Genomic DNA, 15217 nt, shown 5'->3' on the forward strand with positions numbered 1-15217 from the left:
GGCTCTCCAGAGATTAGGGCGTCCAAATATTCATCATCATTATTACTATTATTATATTTGAAATGAATATAAATGCAATGATACAACCACCAAAGAAAAGGCAAGACGGGAGTTCATGTGTGAGAAAAAAGAAAGACAGGAAGAATGGAGAAAGAGAGACAGAAAAGAAAGACAGGAAGAACGGAGAAAGAGAGACAGAAAAGAAAGGAAGAACGGAGAAAGAGAGACAGAAAAGAAAGACAGGAAGAATGGAGAAAGAGAGACAGAAAAGAAAGACAGGAAGAATGGAGAAAGAGAGACAGAAAAGAAAGGAAGAACGGAGAAAGAGAGACAGAAAAGAAAGACAGGAAGAACGGAGAAAGAGAGACAGAAAAGAAAGACAGGAAGAACGGAGAAAGAGAGACAGAAAAGAAAGGAAGAACGGAGAAAGAGAGACAGAAAAGAAAGACAGGAAGAACGGAGAAAGAGAGACAGAAAAGAAAGACAGGAAGAATGGAGAAAGAGAGACAGAAAAGAAAGGAAGAACGGAGAAAGAGAGACAGAAAAGAAAGACAGGAAGAACGGAGAAAGAGAGACAGAAAAGAAAGACAGGAAGAATGGAGAAAGAGAGACAGAAAAGGGAAGAATGGAGAAAGAGAGACAGAAAAGAAAGACAGGAAGAATGGAGAAAGAGAGACAGAAAAGAAAGACAGGAAGAATGGAGAAAGAGAGACAGAAAGAAAGACAGGAAGAATGGAGAAAGAGAGACAGAAAAGAAAGACAGGAAGAATGGAGAAAGAGAGACAGAAAAGAAAGACAGGTAGAATGGAGAAAGAGAGACAGAAAAGAAAGACAGGAAGAATGAAGAAAGAGAGACAGAAAAGAAAGGAAGAATGGAGAAAGAGAGACAGAAAAGAAAGACAGGAAGAATGGAGAAAGAGAGACAGAAAAGAAAGACAGGAAGAACGGAGAAAGAGAGACAGAAAAGAAAGAAAGGAAGAATGGAGAAAGAGAGACAGAAAAGAAAGACAGGAAGAATGAAGAAAGAGAGACAGAAAAGAAAGAAAAGGGAAGAACGGAGAAAGAGAGACAGAAAAGAAAGACAGGAAGAATGGAGAAAGAGAGACAGAAAAGAAAGACAGGAAGAATGAAGAAAGAGAGACAGAAAAGAAAGAAAGGAAGAATGGAGAAAGAGAGACAGAAAAGAAAGACAGGAAGAATGAAGAAAGAGAGACAGAAAAGACAGGAAGAATGAAGAAAGAGAGACAGAAAAGAAAGAAAGGAAGAATGGAGAAAGAGAGACAGAAAAGAAAGAAAAGGGAAGAATGGAGAAAGAGAGACAGAAAAGAAAGACAGGAAGAATGGAGAAAGAGAGACAGAAAAGAAAGGAAGAATGAAGAAAGAGAGACAAAAAAGAAAGGAAGAACGGAGAAAGAGAGACAGAAAAGAAAGACAGGAAGAATGGAGAAAGAGAGACAGAAAAGAAAGACAGGAAGAATGAAGAAAGAGAGACAGAAAAGAAAGACAGGAAGAATGGAGAAAGAGAGACAGAAAAGAAAGACAGGAAGAATGGAGAAAGAGAGACAGAAAAGACAGGAAGAATGGAGAAAGAGAGACAGAAAAAAAAGACAGGAAGAATGGAGAAAGAGAGACAGAAAAGAAAGACAGGAAGAACGGAGAAAGAGAGACAGAAAAGAAAGACAGGAAGAATGAAGAAAGAGAGACAGAAAAGACAGGAAGAATGAAGAAAGAGAGACAGAAAAGAAAGACAGGAAGAACGGAGAAAGAGAGACAGAAAAGAAAGACAGGAAGAATGAAGAAAGAGAGACAGAAAAGACAGGAAGAATGAAGAAAGAGAGACAGAAAAGAAAGACAGGAAGAATGAAGAAAGAGAGACAAAAAAGACAGGAAGAATGGAGAAAGAGAGACAGAAAAGAAAGACAGGAAGAATGAAGAAAGAGAGACAAAAAAGACAGGAAGAATGGAGAAAGAGAGACAGAAAAGAAAGGAAGAACGGAGAAAGAGAGACAGAAAAGAAAGGAAGAACGGAGAAAGAGAGACAGAAAAGAAAGAAAAGGGAAGAAGAGAAAAGAGAAAATAACAGAAAGACAAAAAGAACTACAAGAAAAGATACCAAAAAAATGAAAGAAAGAAAGAATGGAAAAAAAATGAAAGAAAAGAACAAAAAGAAAGAAAAGAAAGAAAGACAAAACAAACAAACAAACAAAAAACAACAAAAATGTATTTGTAGATTTGTATTTGTATTATTCTTTTTGTCACAAATCACAAATTTCTCTGCGTGAAATTCAGGCTGCTCACCAGGGAGAGCGTGTCGCTACACTACAGCGCCACCCTTTTTTGACTCACTTGTGTAAACAAAGTGAGTCTATGTTTTAACCCGGTGTTCGGTTGTCTGTGTGTGTGTGTCTGTGTGTCTGTGTGTGTGTGTGTCTGTGTGTCCGTGGTAAACTTTAACATTGACATTTTCTCTGCAAATACTTTGTCAGTTGACACCAAATTAGGCATAAAAATAGGAAAAATTCAGTTATTTCCAGTCATCTTGTTTAAAACAATATTGCACCACTGGGATGGGCACAAAAAAATAATAAATGAAGCCTAATTATATGCAAACTGCATTTACTGTTATATTTATATTTTTTGTATTCTCTAAACTTGGCACTTTGATCTGATATTCTGACCCAACAACAAGAGCAGTCATTATTATCATTTTTTGTTCAAACAGGAACTTCTTTTGCTAAGCATGGAAGTTTTATTTATTTTGCAAACATTTTGGTGCAGATAGTAAAAAAGGGAAATTACTCTGTAATTAATGCTAGGGGACTTAATTCGAATCTGGTTAGGACTTTTTCTTCTTTTTTTTAACGCGAAGCTTTATAATAACAAATACAGAACACATTTTAACGATTAGATTTTTTTTTTAGTGTATCACAAGTGAGTCTTGAAGGCCTTGACTCTCTTGTTTTTCTTTTTTTTCTGTCTGTAATTTTATTTGTTTTCCTATCGAAGTGCATTCTTCTACAGAATTTTGCCAGGGCCAACCCTTTCGTTGCAGTGGGTTCTTTTACGTGCGCTAAATGCATGCTGCACACTGGACCTCGGTTTATCGTCTCATCTGAATGACAAAGACAGAAAAAAGAGCGGTGCATCAAAACATGGCAAGGAGGACCAGAGCACACAGAAAACATGCATCCCAGAAACACACACACAAAAACTGGCACACCAAAACTCACATGGGTCATGTGAGTGGCAGTGGAGATGTCCGTCATGGTGGACACAGGGCGAGTCGACTTGTTCTCCTCGCTCATGGATGGCACCGGAGAGGCAGAGTCCTTGGCAAAACGACGGGTCGCCGTGGCGATAAGACCGTCAGACCATTCGAAGGTGTGTGGGTCTGTCTCACCATAAAGTTCTCCAAGTTTGACGCACTTTGGGTTGACCACAAACGTCTCCACATGCCCTTTCTTGCCACGATTCTGAAAATAAAGGGGAGGGAATACACAAGTTATGAAACACAATATAACCCCCGAAAACGGAGTATGGCTGCCTACATGGCGGGGTAAAAAACGGTCATACACGTAAAAGCCCACTCGTGTACATACGAGTGAACGTGGGAGTTGCAGCCCTCGAACGCAGAAGAAGAAGAAGAAGAAGAAACACAATATTGTTTTGAGGCGCTGCTGCAGAATCGCTAAGGAGTTGGACTTCTGATCCATTGTTCACCAGTAACCAGGGTTTGAGTTCCTGCTCTGACATGATGTTGCTTACTTGGGATATGGACTGTGTTCTGATTTTCCTCACTCCACCCTGGTGTGGGTACCTGACTCTAGTCGAGGAAGGTTTCAATGGTGGAACAAGAGGACCAGGCCCTGCCTTCCTATGCTGAGCTCCAGACACAGCAGATATGAATTCACCGCTCTGATAGCTTTAAAAGGCTATGGGACATTTTAACCTTTTCTTTTAACTTTTAATTATTCTTTTAAGTGCATAGCGGCACCACAAGCAGCCAGCAAACCGTGTGAATGCTCCCTCCCTCTCCCCCATGCCCAGTATGGTTATATTACACAGACACAATAGGAATGTGAAAGTATACTGACAGAATAGTGAATGTGGATTTACCACAGAGTTGAAATACTGCTGGAAAGACCAAACAGAGAGAAATGCTATAAGACTAGATGCAAGACATTTTGTCCATTTGGAGCTTTCACTGGTTCTGTTGGTGTGGAACATTTGCTATTGGTGCAGATCATGTTTGCCTTCTGAGTACGGATCCCTGTTATCTGTCTTACTTTAAACAAAATCAACCAGGACATTAGATTTACCTGTCAAACTAGTTATTAGTTTGCCATCTGGCAAGTGACCAGGATTAGCCATTCGCGAAGTGATTAGAAAACAATCTTCCCCTCTGTGTATGAGGCATGGCTGTCATTAAAACATCTCTCACACACATACATACACACACACACACTCTCTTGCCAAATATGTATTTCATTGCATGCGTCCTGGATGACAGTTTCTTTCTTTGTTCCTTTTGTTCTTCTGTTGCGTCTATAAATCCTTAGGTATTTCATGACAATAAATGAAGTCGAGTCAAGCCACACACACCACCACCACCATCACCATCAGAATCCCCAAACCTCTCATCAACAACCCCCTCACCCCAACTCACCAAGAACACGGAGGGTCTCTTGGCTTCCAGGTCGTGGCGGGGCCCATCGTGGTGCTGAAGCATGGGGAGCAGAATGAGGGCCTTCTGCAGCACGTTGCGTACGGCCGTCTTGCCTCCCCCTGTGGGCCCCACCAGCATGACACCATGGCGCACCAACACCTGACTGTGCAGCTGCCGCACCTTGTCGATCTGCGAGGGCCAGTGCTGAAGGCCAAGGTCACGCACTGCCATGGAGATGGCTTTCTGCAACAGGAGGAGGGTTGGAGGGCAAGGGTGGAATACGGAGTTGTGGGAAGGTGGAGGAGGGCAGGAGGAGGTATTGATACATGTATAAAACAGGGGGCGGTATTGTCATGTTATGAAACAGGGGGAGACACTGTCACATTAGGAAACAGGGGGAGATACTGTCACATGCATGAAACCATCTCTCTTAAAAAAATACAAAAAATACTGGTAACAGACTAAAATACCACGGATGAACAACAACAACAGCAAAATAATGATGATGGTGATGTTAATGATGATAAATGATAAACAATTATGACGATGATACTTATACAATTACAACTAGTACTACTACTACTGATAAGAAGAAGAAGAGGAAGAAGAAGAGGGAAAAAAAAGAATGATGGTGATGATGATGATGATGGTGTCAACATTAATGCTGATAATAATAATAATAATAAAACAAAATGAAAATAATCAAAACAGAAATGATAATATGACAATGATGATGACAATGATGCTGCTGCTTATGATAACAGCAACAGCAGTATATTTGTACAATGCACATTTTACAGCACTGCAAAGCTGTGTACTTTCCAGAGGTCAATCCCATGCAGCACAAACTTCTTCCAACATTGTGACGAGCAAGAATACATGCTGAAATACCTCCAGTCTTTGTAAGAAATCACTATCTACTGGCTGCCGGGCTAAAATTCCAAATAAGCAAGATCATTCTCTTTCATTTCTACAATGTAAAAAGACACAAAACAACTGCTTCTGAGAAGCCATAGGCCTTTTGGCCACCCATTAACACACACACACACACACACACACACACACACACACACAAACACACACACACACACACACACACATGCGCACAAAAACACACAACCCTGACGAACACCCACCTCCAGACTCCCTTGGTCCAGATCAGGGGGAGTGACTCCAGGGAAGAGATCGGCCAGGATGCTCTCAAAGAGAGGCACATCCTCCGCCAGGAACTTGGGCAGGTTGGCATCACGCAGCGAGTGGATCAGCACGTGAGACTCATCTTCGTCCGACAGCTGTCTGGTGATCAGCCCATCCCTGCACACAATGCAAAACCCATTCAATGCACACCAAACTGCCATCCCTGCACACAAGGCAAAGCCCGTTTAGTGCACACCAAACTGCCATCCCTGCACACAACGCAAAGCCCATTTAGTGCACACCAAACTACCATCCCCGCACACAAGGTAAAGCCCATTTAGTGCACACCAAACTGCCATCTCTGCACACAACGCAAAACCCATTCAATGCACACCAAACTACCATCCCTGCACACAACGCAAAGCCCATTTAATGCACACCAAACTGCCATCCCTGCACACAACGCAAAGCCCATTTAGTGCACACCAAACTGCCATCTCTGCACACAACGCAAAACCCATTCAATGCACACCAAACTGCCATCCCTGCACACAACGCAAAGCCCGTTCAATGCACACCAAACTGCCATCCCTGCACACAACGCAAAGCCCATTCAATGCACACCAAACTGCCATCCCTGCACACAACGCAAAGCCCATTTGATGCACACCGAATTGCCATCCCTGCACACAATGCAAAGCCCATTTGATGCACACCAAACTGATGGGCACAACAGCCCAGTGGTTAAAGAGTTGGACTTTCAATCTCAGGGTCCCGGATTCAAACCCTGGTCACGGCGCCTGGTGGGTAAAGGGTGGAGATTTTTCCAATCTCCCTGGTCAATAGACGTGCAGACCTGCTGGTGCCTGAAATCTATTTATGTGTGTACACATGCAGAAGATCAAATGCGCACATTAAAGCCTACAAATGAAGAAGAAGAAAAAGAAGCACACCAAACTGCCGTCACTGCACACAAAGCAAAGCCCAGTTGATGTGCGCGATACTGTTTCATCATCCCCTCAAAGAGAAAACCATTGACAAATTTCTGATCACAAATGACAAACTGTTGGTCCTGTGAAACTCCAACTGTAGTCCTCAACTGACAAACTGTTGGTCGCGACTACGACATTCAGTTTTGGCAGGTGTTGCAGACTACCGATAAAGATAGGAGTTCGCAATGCAAGAGTGTAGGGAGAAAACCACTCTCTAAGCTTCCTGTGCATGCAGCGTTTGAAAATTTGTTCAAAATTATGGTAAAGCGAACCTTTTACACTGCTCAACCTGTTGCGGTGACTGCTGCAGTTAAAAATGCTTGGTCCAGGAGCAGCAACTCAGCAGAGTTTGCTTGGTCAGAAATGTGTTAATCATTGACTGCAAAGGATGTTTCTATCACAAGCTTTCGGTGTCCTCTTAAAAACCTTCCTCAAGCGAAACATACGCTGATTCATTCAAGACCAGAAACCCTTTTCCAAGTACCTGAGCCCTCCACTGACATTTTAGTTTTATTTGTCCACTTAAAAATAGCTTTCATATTCTCTTTTCTGATGTTGCAAGGACAGTAGTAAGTTATGAAGTTGATGTCAGATCTGATGTCACAAAGATACTAAACAAGTTATAAAGCTAATGTGAGATCTGAATCAATGATGGAGAAACCATGTAAGTGAAATCAATTACACTTTATTTACCCCCAGCTCCTCCTAGTCAACAGGCAGCAGATTAGAATTTTAACATCAGCAACCAATGGATAAGACAAATGAAATTTACTGAAATGACAAATAAGTTTTAATTTCAGCGCATCCTGAAGGACAACAGAAACATAGCCTTTCAGTGGTGATTCAGGTAGCCAAGTCAGACCTTTCTCCTGGATGAGCTGTGGGCTGCAACTCCCATGTAAGTACAAGCGGGCTTTTACATGCATGACCATTTTATCCTGCCATGTAAGCATCCATACTCCATTTCTGGGGTGTGTGAATGCTGGGTGTAATCTAGCTTACATACTCCATCAAATGCCAACAAGGATCACAGGATCTTTAATGTACACATTTGATCTGCATGCATATACACACAAAGGTGATTCAGGAGCTAGGTGTGCACATCTACTGACCTGGGTGATCCAATAAATCTCGAACTCTTTACCCAGAAGGTGCGATGTCCAAGATTCAAACCAAGGACTCTTAGACTGAAAGTCCAATGCATTGAAAAAAAAAAAGAGAAAAAAAAGTCCAATGCGTTCACTTTTGTCTTGGAAAAGCAAGCTATCTGTTTTCCACATGTCCCAAACACTCACTTCATCTGGGCGTGTCTCCTGCCGTGGCCGGCCATGACGAGGACGGACTTGATGGCGCGCATGCCAAAGTCATAGTGATCCTGCTGGGAGAGCTGCTTGCTGGCCAGCTGGTACAGGTTCACGATCTTCTGTGACAGGGAGCGCGCGTTGATGAACCCTTCCGAGAACAGCATGATCTCGGCGATCAGCGGGTAGTCCGGAACCATCATGGCCACCGACCGGAACAGTGACTTGAGGTTGTCGGGGAGCTCCACACGGCCAGCGTATCTGTAATAACAATAACGATAATAATGATGAAGACAGAGAAATAATGATAATTATGACTATAGCAATAATAATGACGATAATGATAATAAAAACAATGATATATTATAATCATAATAAAAATGAAGTGTTGATGATGACAGAGTAATAATGATAGCTATAATGAAAAAATCATCATCATAATAAGAGCTCCACATGCCCAGTGCATCTACAATAATAATGATACTATTTCTTCAACTACTACTTATAATGATAAAAAAAAACAAAAAACATTTCTACTGCACTGAACTTTTTTCAGACAAATCACAGCACTTACACACCAGTCATTCCCACACATGCATAAGTCTGATTTAGAAAGATGAAATACAAAAACTTGCATAAAAAGCATGTCAACACAATAGCAGAGAAACTGTCAACCCGAACAAGGAAGGGAAGGAAAGAGCTATGTTGGAAAGAGTTAGGTTTTAAAGCCAGACTTCAAAGAGCTGAATGCTCAAAGTGAAAGAGAGAATTCATTCCAAGCACATCCAGACCCAGAGTAGCTGCAGACAGTGCAGTGTTTAAAGTCAAAGAATGCAGAAAACAAGCCCCAGGACTACTGACGTGGGGTTCATGGTGATGAAGTAGGCACAGGTGACGTTCAGCTTGATGTCACGGCCCTCAAACATGAAACGCAGTGAGTTGGAGTCCTTGGCCGACTTGATGGTCAGGATCTGTTGAGCCACCACCGACAGCACCTCGATGTCGATGCGGTTGAACTCGTCAAAGCAACACCAGCTGCCCGACTGGGCCAACCCCGAGAAAAACTTCCCCAGCATCTGAAAAATGATGATGACTTTCTAGGTTAAGGTGGCTTACAGGTTTAAGGTCCCAACACCTTTTAACAGCCTCTGGGGCAGAGAATCCATATCCACTGTGGTTTGGGGCTTGGTTTAAGGAAGTTGGGGCCCTATCCTCTGCTTTCACTGTTTCAGCCTTCCCTGAAAAGTCAGGCATTTATTCGCAACTGGGTGGGGTGAGGAAAATTGGAGTAAAGCGCCTTTCCCATGAACGCATTACCATGCTGAAACGGCATCTCTAAACATTATCCCTGGTAACATGCTGCCTGTGTACAAATACAAGGCACAGGCAGTGCATATTGATTAAACCTAAAATGAAGCTGTTCTTCTGTTGTTGTTGTTTTCAATATTCTGTGGTTTGTGATATTTTGTCTATGCATTTTCTGTGTTTCTTTCTATCCATTGTGCAAACAATTTTGCATAATCTCTTTTTTTTTTTGACAGATTGTGTCAATTTGGGTCCTCTCTACACTTAATTCACAACTGATATTGTCATTCCACTTTCTTGATCTACCAGTTTTCCTTTAGCCAGTTCATAACTTAGAGATATTCAACAATAATTTTTCCACGCTCTTAAAACACAAGTACACACATGCATGCATACAATTAACATTTAAAAAATGCACAAATAGAATGAAATATATAAGCACTCCTTGCTGGAAATCAAAGATAGTACCAAAAAGGAATTATTACATGCTCCAGATCAACAAGTTTTTCCACAAAAGAAACAAACTTAACTCACCTTGTAGTCAAGGCCTTCTGAGCAGTTAAAGACAACACACTGCTTGCCCATTGCCTGAAACAAACAAGTAGAAATAATTAGTGCTTGTATATGTTATATATAATAACAAGAAAACAGATAATCATTTTTTGCTGAGTGAGAACAGAATGGCTTTGCCTTTGTCCATAAAGTATAAACCCTCAATGTCTTTTCTGTTTTGGGTTGTTGTTTTGTCTCATCCTATAGAACAATTCCACACTTTATCAGAACTTGTGGTAAACAGCAATGTAAATTATGCTCACAAGGACACACATCACATACCATAGATGAAGAAAACATCAACAATCAACATCATTTTCATCACTGTAATCCATAGATCCATGAACATTATGATCTAAGGAGAAATCCCTCTGTGTTTACAAGTGTTATATATACATTAGCAATTTTTCAACAACAATGTATCAACAACAAAAATCTATTAAAAAGAACAAAACAGTCAATGTCACTATTATCACCATAATAAGAATTTTAAAATCTGCAGCTCAAAACAGATCCTCAAAAGATATATAAAAAAAAAATTAAAAAAGACAGCAAAAGTGTCTTCAGGATGTCATAAGAGAAGAACAACCCATTAAAACCTATTTCTAAGAAAAAAACCACGCGTGAACCACAGTGGGGGAGAGGCTGCAGAAAGAGAGTGTAAAAGGGAAGGACGGACATCGCACAATCACCCTCACAGACCACAAAAGACCCCAAGACTACATCACATCCTCGACTATTACTACTATTATCCAAATAACAAAAACAACATCCACAACAATCACAAACTCCACCACCACTTCATGCTTGGGGACAGCCCTGACAAGGTTTTCGGTGTTGGCAAATTCACCAGGGACTGTTGTTGGAAGGGATGTGTTGGTGGCCATCACTCTGAGAGGAAGGCTCCATGACAAAGCAATTATTGTCATTAGAAACGGCGCTTAGTAAGTGGTGTATTTTAAATCAGAACAGGCACTACTGAACACCACCAAGTTACTCGGCAGCAGCGCAGGGTCTCCTGTGGTGTGTAGCCTCCTGGATACCTAACACTGATGGTTCACTGTGGACAGCCGATGCTGGGTGTGCAACATACGAACCTAGGTGTGACTGTGTGTACTGACTGATTGATTGATTGATATGGATATTTATACAGCGCCTATCCTCGGTCGGAGACCAAGCTCTAAGTGCTTTACACACACACAGTCATTTACATAACAGGCTGCCTACCTGCGTAGAGCCGACTGATGGGAGCTCATCATTCGTTTCTTGTGTCATTCAATCAGATTTCAGGCACGCACACATACACACTCAGACAAACATGTAACATTTAACATTTTACGTGCATGACCGTTTTGTTTATTTACCCCGCCATGTAGGCAGCCATACTCTGTTTTCGGGGGTGTGCATGCTGGGTACGTTCTTGTTTCTATAACCCACTGAACGCTGACATGGATTACAGGATCTTTAACATGCGTGTTTGATCTTCTGCGTGCGTATGCACACGAAGGGGGTTCAGACACTGGCAGGTTTGCACATATGTTAACCTGGGAGATCAGAAAAATCTCCACCCTTTACCTACCAGGCGCCACCGAGATTCGAACCCGGGACCCTCAGATAGAAAGTCCAACACCTTAACTACTCGGCTATTGCGCCTGTGTATGGGGGACTTGGATGGAATGAGCGGCAAGGGAGTAATGCCAATAAAATGATGCTTTTGACTGGGAAGCAAAAATAAAATAAAATGAAATATATACTCCACAACCACACTCCTCACAATTTACCTTGGCCAAGTCCTTGACAGTCTCTGTCTTTCCGGTGCCAGCGGGTCCGGCGGGTGAACCGCCCAGGTGAAGGTTCATGGCCCCCGTCAGGGTCAGGTAACAGCGGTCAGTCAGCGGGGTGATGACCAGGCGGGGGGAACACCCCAGGTACTCGTACCCGTACTGGAAGGCCGCGTTGGACTGCAGCACCTGGCAGTTGTTGGTTGTCTCATCCCAGTCGTAGCGGAGCTGCCTGCGAGGGGGTGTTCAGCATAACATTTTCCATGCTTTGATTGTGATTTTGTAACACCACACACAGATAAATACACAGACAGAAACAACAGGAACAGCAGACACACACCACACACACACACACCACACACACACACCACACACACACAAACACACACATGCACGCACAAACACACACACACCACACACACACACACACACACACACACACACAAACACACACACATGCACATGCACACACACACGCACACACACACACACACACACACACACACACACACAAAGCAACTCATTTTGGAATACAAAAAAAAATTGATGCAACAGTCAATGAAGAAATATTCTGAGAGGTCACTGAATTTTGTTTCTTATCTATTCATTCATTCATTCACTCATGTTTTGTTGTTGTTGTTGTTTAAAAGTCACTGTCTTTGATGTCTAAATTTAAATCAACAGACAGAAAATGATTTTCTTTAAAAAAAAGAATGTAGTCCAAAATTTGAATCAACTGAGAAAATGGTGTTCTTTGAAAATCAAATTCAGAAATGTCTATGTGTTTGTTTGTTTGTTGTTGTTGTTTTTGTTTTCAAAATTTAAAAAGCATTAAGCTTTTTTTTAAGCTCAAATCAATACTACTCTTTAAAAATAAATCTCTGACAACATATCTTTTAAAATAAACACCTCACTTTTATTGTGCCATTAAAGCTTACTTACAAGTTAATGTCACAAATTATAAAAAGTTCTCCTTTTTGTGGAAACCCTGCTTCACAAATAAACAAATTCATAAATTACAACCCAACCCAAAACTCCTAAAATGATCCATTCCAGATGATATGCTCTCAAATGAAAGAAAAATGTATCATCTATTCCCATAAATGAAAAACAACAACGACAAAAAACACACATAATAAAACAATGGGAAAAAAGGAGGGTTTTTTTTTCTTATCAACAAATAACAAAAAAATATCTCTCTCTTTCTCTCTATTTCATATATATATATATAGATAAACAGATAAGATAGATAGATAGATATTCAACAAATAGTAAAAAGTGGTAACTCTCTCAATTCACAAGGTACACAACTTCAAGTCAATGCTGCTTACGCTACTGATTCAGCTAACACACAGGTAAATTAAAGGTACATTGGAACAAACCCTCCCCCCCCCATATATATATATATATATAAGTGGAGTGATGGCCTCGAGGTAACGCGTCCGCCTAGGAAGCGAGAGAATCTGAGCGCGCTGGTTCAAATCACGGCTCAGCCGCCGATATTTTCTCCCCCTCCACTAGACCTTGAGTGGTGGTCTGGACCCTAGTCATTCGGATGAGACGATAAACCGAGGTCCCGTGTGCAGCATGCACTTAGCGCATGTAGAAGAACCCATGGCAACAAAAGGGTTGTTCCTGGCAAAATTCTGTAGAAAAATCCACTGCGATAGGAAAAACAAATAAAAAACTGCACACAGGAAAAAATACAAAAAAATGGGTGGCGCTGTAGTGTAGCAACGCGCTCTCCCTGGGGAGAGCAGCCCGAATTTCACACAGAGAAATCTGTTGTGATAAAAAGAAATACAAATACAAATATATATATATATGTGTATGTATATGAGTTCATAATGAAAGTAACAGAGTTCTCTCCTGCTCACTTTTTCCACTCAAAGTCAGTGGGCTTCTTGACCCGCTTGCTGATCAGTCCGTTGACGATGTCCCGGTTGTGCACAGTGATGGTGAGCAAGGCCTCGATGCTCTGCCGCTGGAAGGCCACCAGGGGAGACAACACCAGCCCTGCCAGTTCGTTCAGCTTGTTCAGGATGTCGTCACGGGTTTCCAGCAGCGACGCCCGCACGCTGCTTTGCTCCAGAGCCGTCAGCACGTTTTTGCTGAAGTGGATCTGAGTCTGATGGAGTCAAAAGGGATAAAAAAAAAAAAAAAAAGTTTATGTATTGCTTCATGTGAAAGTGCTTAATGCCCACAAAATCAAGAGTATTCAATGTAAGTGCTATATGTTATTATTACAACTGTTATAATTATCATTTGAGAAAAAAGAAAAGAGAAAAGGGAAAGAAAAATGAAACAATAAAAAGAATGGAAATCATTTTGATAATCTGAAAGGAAGTGACTTCCTCTTCTTCATTCGGGGGCTGTGACTCCCACATTCACATGTACCTGAGTGGGCTTTTACGTTTATGACCGTTTCTACCCTGCCATGTAGGCAGCCATACTCCATTTTCAGAAGTGTGCATGCCAGATATGTTTATGTTTCCATAACCCATCCAACACTGACATGGATTACAGGATCTTTAATATGCGTATTTGATCTTCTGCTTGCGTATACACACGAAGGGGCTTCACGCACTAGCAGGTCTGCACATATGTTGACCTGGGAGATCGGAAAAATCTCCACCCTTTACCCACCAAGCGCTGTTACCGAAATTCAAACTCCAGACCCTCAGATTGAAAGTCCAACACTTTTACCACTCGTTTATTCCGCCCATCGGGAGGGAACTGACTCTTTCAAGCAAAATTTGACAAGCATTCCAAATGCACAGACTAGGTACGTGCACAATTATTAACAGTGTGGAACTTGTTCACAACTGTAGTGCAATTCAAATAAGTCCTCAGAAATCTGACATGCATCACAATGATTCTTCGTCTTCTGCATGAATCGAAAACATTGTCTTGTTCCACACATTATTCAACAGCAGAAAACCTAACTTTTGCCACTTCAGCATAAGTAAATTTGTGATGTGAAAAACATTGCTGTTTTCAAACTGTCATGCTTAGTAAGCGAAAGCTTTCACTTTGAGACACAACACCTGATTCAGTATTCATTTCAACTGATTTCACACAGAAGATTGATGGTGTTCCTTGCAATGACTTTGCCTTTCCGAAGTTATTTGGTGTCATAGCTTTTTCAAACAAAAGTTCTTTAGCCAAACCTCGTTTGAACATACAGACACACTGACAGACACAGACACACACACATACACAAACACACACATACCCAAACACATCACACACACTGACACACACACACACACACACACACACACACTCACTCACTCACTCACACACACACACACACATGCGCACACACACACACATAGACACACACGTACACATACACAAACTTACCACAGTCAGAACAACCTGACCAGGGTGTTTCAACACCCAGTCAACCTGTGGTGTGTCCAGCCAGTCTGCCAAACCCATCTTCAGGTGTCTGCCACACACACAGAACAGCCACCACTG

The 15217-nt window shown here is 41.6% G+C and overlaps 1 protein-coding gene across 3 annotated transcripts in view; it reads right to left on the reverse strand.

Annotated features, from left to right (window-relative positions):
* The window catches only part of LOC143296724 (dynein axonemal heavy chain 6-like), a 147432-nt gene that overhangs the window by 91562 nt on the left and 40653 nt on the right, over nt 1-15217 (reverse strand). For all 3 annotated transcript variants that reach the window (XM_076608782.1, XM_076608783.1, XM_076608781.1), the window contains 9 exons: nt 15101-15188; nt 13612-13862; nt 11735-11966; nt 9936-9989; nt 8958-9172; nt 8091-8357; nt 5803-5980; nt 4667-4909; nt 3231-3473 (listed from right to left, as the gene is read on the reverse strand). In XM_076608782.1, the coding sequence (XP_076464897.1) occupies nt 3231-3473; nt 4667-4909; nt 5803-5980; nt 8091-8357; nt 8958-9172; nt 9936-9989; nt 11735-11966; nt 13612-13862; nt 15101-15188 (1771 nt within the window). The remainder of the gene's footprint in view (nt 1-3230; nt 3474-4666; nt 4910-5802; nt 5981-8090; nt 8358-8957; nt 9173-9935; nt 9990-11734; nt 11967-13611; nt 13863-15100; nt 15189-15217) is intronic.

This window comes from Babylonia areolata, chromosome 21 (assembly GCF_041734735.1).
Source record: "Babylonia areolata isolate BAREFJ2019XMU chromosome 21, ASM4173473v1, whole genome shotgun sequence".
NCBI lineage: Eukaryota > Metazoa > Mollusca > Gastropoda > Neogastropoda > Buccinidae > Babylonia > Babylonia areolata.